The sequence below is a fragment of the Polyergus mexicanus genome, unplaced genomic scaffold (assembly GCF_030449975.1).
Source record: "Polyergus mexicanus isolate NDT 795.1 unplaced genomic scaffold, iyPolMexi1.0 SCAF_4, whole genome shotgun sequence".
Taxonomy (NCBI): Eukaryota; Metazoa; Arthropoda; class Insecta; order Hymenoptera; family Formicidae; genus Polyergus; species Polyergus mexicanus.
The window spans coordinates 219,970-230,803 of NW_027223324.1; the positions used below are offsets into that span (position 1 = coordinate 219,970).

Below are 10,834 nucleotides of genomic sequence, written 5' to 3' on the forward strand. Positions count from 1 at the left end.
TACGTTGACGATAAATAATAATATAAAAATAATACTAGATAAAAATATAAGAAATGGCTAGAAAAATTTACGTACAACATGTAGATCTCGCATTGTGCGAAGGAAAAGTCAGGAAAACTACTCTATTGTTTGCGCATTCCTTTTTTCAGTAAAACGGAAGAAAGAATGCCGCATGGGCGCGGCATCTCGTCGCGGTTCTTGAATATTTTTCTGAACATTACTGTCCCGCCTATTCATTCGTCTCTCTCTCATATGCGGTACGTATTTAAATTTACAAAACTGTATACTGTATTATACTAACTGCATATTTGAACATACATATATTTCTTTCGCAGAGCTCATAGAACTATGGGAAAAATTCTCTCATGCATTGTAAGTTATAACAAAATAAATATAACAAGAGAAAAGTCTATCAATATTTTTACATTACAAAATATATATGTCGCATCAGTTCCTTATAATAATTTTTAATTGTTATGGCTTAAAATATGCGTGACATTTTTCATCGTACAATTAACATTTTAAGATATTCCAAAGAAAAGAAAAGAAAAAGTTTGTCGGATGAGATCTGCTATAAGCTTATTTAATTTTGCAGATCTCCATTTTCTCAAAACCGTGCATCACGCACAACGAGCAAAATTTGATTGAAGCGCGGAAGTATTTAATTAAAGATATATACATTCAACGACATAAGATCCCCAAACGAGCTAGTGTGTATCTCTTATCACGAGAGATTACTTTGGACAGTATACAACAATTTACGTAAAGGGGCGAGTGCGGACGCGCGTGCCCAGGTACTTCTAGCTGTCGCAAGTTGCTCTAATCGAGTCCCCCAAGCGTCCTGAAACCGCTGGTGTTTCTTCCGTCGAGCGATGAGGGAGTAAGGGAGAGAAACGTAGCTAGGGGGTGGGATGCGAGCGAGAGGAAAGACGGCCAATCCAATTCCGTGCTCAAGCCCGACAGTCGTGATGGTGGAGGGTGGCGAAAAAACGCAGCCACCGACCGGGGCGCAAGGCGAGCGGTAGGTCTCCGAGCTTTTTTGCGTTTAATCAAGGATATTCGCGGTCGGCTGGCTCGCTATTTCAGCCCGCCGAGTATTAACCGAGGCGCGCAACCACCATCGAGTATCATACCGCAGGAAGTGGATGAAGGAATCTTCGTCCTTTGACCTCCCAGAGACCGCTCCTGCCTCGCAATCATCCGTAACAGACCTCGTTGTAAATTGCAACGTCCACGACGTTTTCGCTTACTGTGTCTTACCGTGTCATATTTTTCAGCTTTTTGCGACAATCAACTAAACCAATATTCGATGTTATGAACATATAGACGGCTGTGAAAAAATAAGCCGATGTATATGTTATAAGATAAAAAGAGAAAGAAAGGCAGAGAAATTTCAAGATTGCAATAATTTTATCAAAATATTATTTCATAATTTAGTATATGTATAAAATATCGAATTGAAATGATATTTTATATTCATGTTCATTTTTATAACTAGCATTTATATCAAAGAGGATATATACTAGATAGATCATAAATATAATGAATATTGTATTTCAATAACACACATCACATCGTCAACACTATATCGATAATAAATCGGAATCGGATTAATCCTGATCAATTAGATAAAGGTCTCGCTGTGAGACGCCAAGAAATCATTTGATTCCTAGAATTTAATAAAACCGATTAGAGACGCGACACCCCTTTCACTATCATCAAGGTAGTCTAGACGTGATGTAGCAGGAGACGACAGCTCTAATTTCGTCCTTAAGTATCAAGTATTTCCGCTGTCACTCTCGTAAATTACTTCATTCTGATGACGCGTTGATCGCCGAAAACACCCTCTGAATTTCGAGTGGGTCACTCGATGGGGATTACTGACATTTTTTCTACAAAGAATCATGGTCTTCCATAATCGCGGTGACTGCGCGATAGCATTCCACCAATATTGAGAATGTATATATATATATGTTTGTCAAGTTGAAAACATTATAATTAGACTTCATTAATATACATTTATACAAGTAATAATTTATGATAACTTGCAATGCACTATATTTAATTTAAAATATATTTATACAGAAAATTAAAAATTATTGATTAGACAAGCCGAGAAAAAAGTTCTATTAAATAATTAAACTTTAATACAACTAGGAATAAGTAACAATAATACCCAGTTTCCAGTATATCAATGACTCTTGGATTACAGCGGATATACAGCGGAAGAGTTGTTCCTTCAAGGATTAGAGCCGCGATAATCATGAATGACGCTGGTCGAAACAATGCGCCCGTTGTCACGACAGGGCGTGAGTTTCGTCTTACGGGTTGGGGATGAAGAGCGGTGGCAATGTCAGAGTACAGTGATGTATGGCTAAAGCGAGCTCGGGAAATACCACGTGCCCCGCCACCTAGTATACAGCAGCCCCGTAAGGATTAGGGTGGCGACCTACTATATTCTGCAACGCAGCGTTTCGTGATGCAATTGGATTCCTTCGGCAGTCAGCACCCTTCCTTTCACGCACCCTCAGATCCATCGTCACCGATCATCGCTTTAAATACAGGATCATTGCTTTCATATTTATGGAATTTTTTCTACTTCTAATTAGAATACTTTCTATGGAAAAATCTAATTTTGATTTGGGGGGTCGATGCAATATACAATTTTTACGATATAATGATTTAATCGGATATATTACGCATAAATAATATTAAATTTAACAATCGCAATTTAATATTTAAATAATTTTACTTTAACGTAGATTATATTTAACAATATAATATAATAAAATTTATTCAGAGCCGCAAATTTGTAGAAAAGCCTAACATAAGAACAATGTTTCTTGTACGATACTTATCAATTCTTAGTAAGCATCGTCATCTTTAACAGTATTTATTTTAAATACTACAGATAGTGATGCAAAACGTTCCGTATATTGTCAAATTCTTTTTCGAATCGCGATCGCGATATTGGGAAATAATGCGTTATTAATCAACTTTCGATAAACGATGCAATGATCTTTATCAAAGTGCGTATTTCTCACGATTTATTCATTTATTATGCCAAGTAGAAATCGAATCAATAGAGATAAAAATTATCAATTATTGTTTTGTTTGCAATTCTTGCGAGTAATTTATTTCCCAACAATGCTTGAAATCGAATATATTATTTTTTAAATTTTTCGCCAAGCCAAAATTTTGTAATTTGCAATTCGAATTGAGAATGCGTGATAAGACACGAATTGCAGAATCGAGCAAATAATGTAGCTAAAGATCTCATATTAATATTAAGCGTTTAATTAATAATTAATGTATAATTTAAGAGACATAGTATGTGTGTACCGCGTATTTAGAGATTTTATAATACGTAAAATATTTCAGCGACGAAAATTAATAATAATACGGCCTTGGCAGCATATCAATAATAACGCGCTATTGTTTACACGCCGCGGTTTTCATTCGCGCGGCGACACTCGAGCAATAAAATAATTGTAAAAAATATTCACTGCGTATATTGTCACATTCCTTTTTGAAACCTGATTGCGGTAAATATCAGGAAATTTTGCTATATTTATGATAATTAACAATTAATTAACTTTCGATAAACGATACGTAACTGAATGATAATAGATCTTTATCAAAGCGCATTTTTCGCGCGATCACTTGTTATTTCATATAAGAATCGAAGCAATAAAGATAAAAATTAAAAATTATCGTTTCGTTGTGATTCTTATGGATAATAAATATTTCTCTAATAATATTTAGAGTCAAATATATATATATATATATATATATTTTGCTTTTAAAATTTTCCTTCGATCTAAATGTGATTTGTTATTCGGATTGAAAATAATAAGACATAAATTGCAGGATTAAAATAATTAAATTAAATTAAATTTGATTTAATTTAATGCATTATAATAATGAAAAGTTCGAACTGTTTAATTTGATATATATTTGTTATGGTCTGTCTCTTTTAATTTAAAAAAATAAAAGGGGATAATCACTTTTGGGGTGGGATACTTTATATATATATATATATATATATATATATATTTCAATAATGACATATTGTGTTGTTTATGATATATATTAGAATGGGAAAAGACCACGCGCAGTTAATGAAATATATATTTGTTAATTAAATCTGCACACGGGAAGTCCGTATTCATGATTTATAATTAATATAAGTAGTATACGGACATGTATACAGAAACAGTAATCTTACCGGCAGAATCAAAAAATTGATTTGGCTATATATAATGCTAAGTAGTTTCTAAAATGGATGCAGGTGGTGGTACTTAACAAGGCTTGTCAATATCCCACGCATATTTTTCGAAAAATAACAGAATGGATATTCTCTTAGGCTTCTCTCTGTTACATGTTTTGTAGATATTTGAAAAAAAAAATGTATACATCTCAGAGAATGTCCGCAGAAAGGAAATACAGATTCAATAAGAATGGGATTCTGTTTGTGAACTCCATTATATAGCACCATTTATCGATAATGCTGAACTGTGTTCTTATCGGCGTGATTTTATCTCTTACTTTATCGCAAATGTAGCGCTCCATGAAATGCATTGTGAAATCTGTTCTCTTTGTGCACTTTCCATCTTTCTTTCTGTTTCTTTTTTTATCTCAAGCATTTAATTATGTATCTATCTCATTTTGTGCAACTTGAATGCGTATTGTCAGCAGTTGTAAACAGCTGATTTAAGATTAAGTGTCATTTTCATGCAAGAAACAATGACAAGTACAAATTCTGTGATACATATTTATTTGTTTTTAGTCTCTTTATTATCGTGTCATCAAGCAAAATCGTCGTATCACGCTGTAGTTATCATTCATGGAGTTCTTACTGGAAGTGATAGCATGGAAATAATTAGTAATAGAATCCAGGAGGTAGGCAAGCTAACAAAAAAAAAGACATCTCATTGTCAATATTATCGTTTTAGCATGCAAGTACGACACATTGGTTTCGTGATTACAATTCTTTCACATAAATTATTGCATATTTTAATATTCGCCTCGCTTCATTGATAAAAAAATAATTATTATTTTATTATTTATGAATAAAAAAAAAATTTAGTTTCTTATATACATTAATTTAGTTTACTACGTTCCACATATGTCTTTGATACAATTTCCCATGGTTGTTAATGCTTCTATAATTATTTTTACATTAAAGTTGATAACTTATTGTAGATGTTCTGAATATAACTTATAGTTTAGATAGAATAGTAGAGAGAAAACTAATCTTTTTTTACTTGAGATGCATTTTCAATGTATTTTCGCAGATGCATCCTGGGACTCCAGTTTACAATACTGTCAGGTTTGCAGGCTGGAGTAGTCTGGAACCCATGTGGCAACAGGTAGAGGAAATTGGTATGGATGTACTTTCTATAGGTGCTGCATTTCCTGAAGGAATTAATTTAATAGGTTACAGCCAGGGTGGTTTACTAGCTAGAGCAATATTACAAAGATTTCCTATGCATAATGTGAGAAACTTTATTTCCCTGAGTTCGCCACAAGCAGGGCAATATGGAAGTATGTAAAAAATATTATGTTTGAAAAAAAAGACAGAAATTTTGTTGTAATTATGAAATCTTTTGTTTCCAGCACGTTTTCTGCATTTGTTCTTTCCAGATCTAGTTTGTGAAACTGCGTATGAACTTTTTTACTCACGACTTGGACAACATACCAGTATTGGAAATTACTGGAATGATCCTTATCATCAAGTTAATATAATTTATCTTACATGATTTCAGTGTATTGTAGTATATTATAACAAACTTTTTATTCTTTCAGGAACTATATTATAAATATAGCAAGTTTTTACCATATGTGAATAATGAAATAGATGTTTACAATAATTCTGACTATAAAACAGGTCTAACTAAGCTAAAACATATGACACTTATTGGAGGACCAGACGATGGGGTTATCACTCCTTGGCAAAGTAGCCATTTTGGATATTACGATAATAATAATACTGTGATAGAAATGCGTGACAGATCTATTTATAAGAATGATGCAATTGGCTTGAAAACATTAGATAAACAAGGAAAACTAAAACTCATTACTGTGCCAGGAATTCCCCATACTGAATGGCATAAAAATATCTCAATAGTAGATCATTTTTTATTACCATACTTAGATTAAATTTATTGAAATGTAGGTGAAATGTGTATAAAAATCAAATTTGCCAAATATCATGTTTAAGAAATAGAAATAGACAAACATGACATAAATGTATATCTATAATGATAAGATTATTTTGTAAATAGATGATTTTAATTGTATATTATAAGTTTTTTGTAATCAAGGATTGTAATATATAAGAATGATAGATTTTGCTATGCAGAACTCGAATTATTTCACAAAATTGGAGGAATTTATTATGGATCTATGTATTTTTAAAATTGTTTATATAATATATAAGCTATATAATAAGAAAATACTTATACATAAATTTTCTTAATAAATTTATTAATTTCTATTACATAAATCTACTGTATTTTATCTTTGACTTTGTAAAACTTTTTAGAGTATTTTAATATTATTGGTACATTGCCTTTGTTCATGTATTAAATATGTATCCATATACATATTTGTATATATACATGTTTATTATTGAAATCTGCAGAGAGCTTTTATCACATACATCCTATGTAACAGTGGTTAACTGTTTAAATTTTCTTATTATGTGTGAAACGAGTGATTAGATCTAATGCCCATTTTGGCTGATCCGAGGGAACCATGTGACCAGCATTTCGTACAAGAACCTCTGTTAAATTGTCAACACTTCTTGTATAGCCTGCTAATTCATTTCCAACTTTCCACAACTTTCTTGGCGTTTTCGCATATTTGTCTGTTCCAGACCATTGCAACTTCTGTATATAATTCTCAGTAAGCGGATATGCCACAATGATATCCAATTGTCCATTGTAGATGAGCACTCTATAGTGTTTCAGAAGATCTATTAAAAGAACTACTATAGATTGCATAATGTCTTCTTTTAGATACTCTTCGACAGTGCTGGCTTCAACATGAAAAGTATTATTACCAACATGTATAGCATATCTTACATCGGCTCTCTGAATCCACTCGGACATCCAATCAGAATCATTGTTGTTTTTTACATTTAAATAGTTAAAATAATAATCAAAACCAGTTAAATTGTGAAATAGAGATGGAATGCCATTTAAATCGCCATTAAGGAGTATATCAAAAATCTCAAACGCTTTGACGAACTTCTTCTGTTTAATAAACTCGCGGGCTTGTTGTTCATATTTTTGGAATTCGGCCTTTCCATTTCGATCTACTAGCCCAATTTGATACAAGTAATCGCCATATAGCAATTGGTTCTCTGGATCACATAATCCATTGCCAATGGATAGACCTTTTAAGTTAATTTTTGTTTCTGCTTTGATATTGTGATCTTTAATGGCATGAGACACTGCTGGCACATATTTCCCAGCATATGACTCACCAGTAACAAAGAAATCATTATTTTGTAACTCTGGGAATAACAGGAAAAATTGTACCAAGGCAGTATGGATATCTCTCCCTACATCTGTTTCATTTCTAGCATATCCTTTCTCGTTATCAGTAAAACTAAAGCCAGTACCAACTGGATTATCAATGTATATTACATTGTGTGTTAAGGTCCATGAATATTTCCGCATTTTTAAAGTTTTATTAGCAGTTACAATAAACGGGCCATTTTCCAGAAAAAGACCAAACATTGAAGTTGCACCTGGTCCACCTTGTAACCATAATACTACTGGTGCTGTCTTTGGATTATGCTGCGATACAAAAACAATTCTAAGCAATCCTTATCTTAATTTATGATTTTACTTTATAATAAAGTAAAAAAAAAAAATATATATATATATATGATTATATATTATTTGTAAAAATTATCAAATTAAAAAAAATTTTTTACACATTAGATTTTATACATTAGTTGTAGGACAATTATTCATAGAGTGTATACATAGAGGAAATACTTTCAAGAGAACATTACATATATATAAAATTTATATAAACATGGCAAAGCACTTTTGTTATGTACAATCAATTTTTTGATCTTTTATAGCATATAGTTAAATTATATATACTTAATATATATTGATCATTGCTTACCATAGCTGGGAAGAACCAGAAGAAAAGATTGGAATTGTACTCTTTATTAACTGTGAAATAACCCGAGTAACTGCTAACATCGCCCATCTCCTTGTGTTGAACGATAGCCTTCGCTCGCGCCTTATCGATTTTTCCATTTTCTATTAAAGGCGTCAGATAAAGCGGTGTACCAGCATCCTCTCCTTCAGCGAGACGAAATTCTTTCAGTTTCGGATATACGTTCAAGAAGCCACATGTACTTTCGTATGGTAATGCGAAGAATAATAAGTTCAGACTTAGAACGAGTACACTATTCATGTTGCTGGCTACAAATCGCGATTAAATCTTTTCACTGCGAACTGCAAGATCGGTAAATGCGTCGAATTGTGCAGAATCGTGGCTGAATCACAGTTGTATCTTGTTTATATCATGCATATCCAGCATGACCCTTTTTATTTTTCATTCGTTTTCGGCGTGATCTGTAGTAGCAATATCGAACCAATAGCTATTAAGTATTTGTTGTTTCACTTACCGCTCAACTGAATCGATCAGCTGATTATACTTAACCTAACCACAACTGGCACGCTTCCTTCCTAACGTTCAAGTCGCGTTAGCAATCAAAACAAAGTTAGTTCAAGATTTACTGTATTTACTTTATTATATTTATATATTTTTTAATTAGCTATTCAATGCGTTTATAAATTTACAAATTTCTACTTATAAGGTTTGTAATGTTAGTAATTTATTAAGTCATTTCTTTTTTTGGGTGTTATGTTTCACTCTCTTAATTTATAATCATAAAATATTAATATCGTTTCTTTTATTATTATTACGTCAAATTATGCAAAAAAAAGGATTTTTTTTCTGTTAAACATTCAAAAATACATTATTAATATTTTATATGTATTTTTACAGTCGCTGTGGTACGTCTATTATAAATATCAAATCAGATATATATATAGAGCCATATATACAGATATTCAAAATGAATGATTCTTTCTTGGAAGATCTAGAGCCAATATTAAAACAATCAAAGAAAATAACTCAGGAGCAAGTGGATTGCTATGTAACTACCAGACATGCTACCTCATCTCCATTACTTGAGTTCTCAGAACAGAATGAGAGGGATAATGTTGCACGACCACAGAAGAAACATTCCATTATAACAGTTTCAAATATATTTACAGACGGTAAAGATTCTTCAAAAGATTCTAAGAAACAATCTGATCAAAATATAAGAAAGCTTTCTGTGAATGTAAAAGCAGTCGAGAAAACTGAGAAGGCTGTAGATAGTAAAGGAAAACCTGCAGATATAAAAATAAAAATTGAGAATAAACAGCACAATATTAATGAAGAACAAAAAATAAAATTGCAAGAGGCAAGATATCTTAAGGTACCTGAAAATAAAATTGCAAATAAAGATCGTATGCGGCGTTCTGGATCACATAAGGAAACTATTCATTCCTTAAATACTTCTAGTAAGGAGAATAGACATTCTCCTGATTCTTCCAATCATTCTTTTAACGCTTCCAGTAAGGAAAATAATCGTCCTTCAGATTCTTCCAGAGAGGTTAGTTCTTATTTGATTAAAGAGAAAGAAAAATTGCCCAATAAATCGAAAAAATCAGGTTTTAAAATACAAGATCATGATCCAGTTGGTTTGCTTACCGCTATTAAAGAACTAATAAGTATGTATACTAAGCAAGAGAGTACAAAGATTCTACGTGCTATGGAGGAGCTGCATATAAACTCCCAAGCTACCTTGATAAAAAATCTCTTGGATCAGACAGATGACGTAGTAAAAGAAATGCATTCCTGCAAAGATTCTGCTAGAATGAAAACATTGATTGAGGAGAACGAGCATTTACAGCAAGAGTTAATTGCTTTGCGAATGCAAAATGAAGATCAGCAGAATAAATTAGAATTCTTAAAACAAGAAAACGTTGCCTTAAAATTGAAGTGCCATGAACTAACATAAACATAATATCAAATTATTTTTTTATGCCTGGATTATCAATTATGATGTTCACATTGCATTTTATTTGCTTACCATTTTAAGAAATATATTGCATAGTAGCTAGGAAGGAAAAGTATTTTTTGCTTGCGAGAATTGCTAAAAGAGATTATTACATGTATTATTATGCATTTGAATTTATTTCTAATATGAATATACTAATGCATTAAAAAATGATAAGTATGTTATTGTTTAAGTATTAATATACTCTGATGTAGTAAAATACAACTTTTATACATTTATTAAAATATAATATTGATTACATCATTGTTAAAAAATAACTTATTTTTTTATTAAAATGTGAAATGTATTGTAAAATGTAAGATATAATATAAAATGTTAAAGATTAATCTAGATATATGCATACTATTTTAAGCAGAATATAAAAGTCTGTTCTGTATGTGCCTTTCATAATAAAATATTTAATAAACAATTTTATATATATTTGCTTATAAAAATTTGCTGCTTTGATATCTTGAATTTTCATGTTTCCTATAATTTGCAATACTTTTATTCTTATGATTCTTAAGGTATTTTACAATGAATCAATACATTTTTAATTTTTCAATTAGAAGAGATGAAGATATTTGATTTATTGAAAACTAACAGTTTCTGAGCTTTAAAGAATATTTGGAAGAGGATAATAGGATATCTAAGAGGATATCTGTACATGTGCGGAAAAAAAAATGTCTT

The 10,834-nt window shown here is 31.4% G+C and overlaps 3 protein-coding genes across 3 annotated transcripts; 2 read left to right on the forward strand and 1 right to left on the reverse strand.

The window, feature by feature from the left end:
• The first annotated feature begins 4,588 nt into the window (after positions 1–4,588).
• Positions 4,589–6,406, forward strand: Ppt2 (palmitoyl-protein thioesterase 2). Its single transcript, XM_070294196.1, has 4 exons — positions 4,589–4,902; positions 5,298–5,547; positions 5,620–5,738; positions 5,809–6,406. Exons 1-4 carry the CDS (start codon positions 4,735–4,737, stop codon positions 6,160–6,162), a joined length of 891 nt encoding a protein of 296 aa, XP_070150297.1. The 5' UTR covers positions 4,589–4,734; the 3' UTR covers positions 6,163–6,406.
• Positions 6,407–6,486: 80 nt separating this feature from the next.
• LOC138932400 (venom serine carboxypeptidase) lies at positions 6,487–8,699 on the reverse strand. The gene is made up of 2 exons (XM_070294193.1): positions 8,149–8,699; positions 6,487–7,808 (listed from the first exon to the last, which is right to left on the reverse strand). The coding sequence occupies exons 1-2, from the start codon at positions 8,443–8,445 to the stop codon at positions 6,690–6,692; spliced, it is 1,416 nt and encodes a 471-aa protein (XP_070150294.1). The 5' UTR covers positions 8,446–8,699; the 3' UTR covers positions 6,487–6,689.
• Positions 8,161–10,454, forward strand: LOC138932401 (uncharacterized). The gene is made up of 2 exons (XM_070294194.1): positions 8,161–8,754; positions 9,043–10,454. The coding sequence occupies exon 2, from the start codon at positions 9,113–9,115 to the stop codon at positions 10,103–10,105; it is 993 nt and encodes a 330-aa protein (XP_070150295.1). The 5' UTR covers positions 8,161–8,754; positions 9,043–9,112; the 3' UTR covers positions 10,106–10,454.
• The last annotated feature ends 380 nt before the right edge of the window (positions 10,455–10,834 follow it).

Bases quoted from the DNA above. Each gene is read 5' to 3' on its own strand.
- LOC138932401 (XM_070294194.1), top strand. From the start codon at position 9,113: ATGAATGATTCTTTCTTGGAAGATCTAGAGCCAATATTAAAACAATCA.
- Ppt2 (XM_070294196.1), top strand. From the start codon at position 4,735: ATGCAAGAAACAATGACAAGTACAAATTCTGTGATACATATTTATTTG. The intron at 4,903-5,297 runs GTAGGCAAGCTA...GTATTTTCGCAG, and splicing joins TTAGTAATAGAATCCAGGAG to ATGCATCCTGGGACTCCAGT. The intron at 5,548-5,619 runs GTATGTAAAAAA...TTTTGTTTCCAG, and splicing joins ACAAGCAGGGCAATATGGAA to CACGTTTTCTGCATTTGTTC.
- LOC138932400 (XM_070294193.1), bottom strand. From the start codon at position 8,445: ATGAATAGTGTACTCGTTCTAAGTCTGAACTTATTATTCTTCGCATTA. The intron at 7,809-8,148 runs GTAAGCAATGAT...TTTGTATCGCAG, and splicing joins TCTGGTTCTTCCCAGCTATG to CATAATCCAAAGACAGCACC.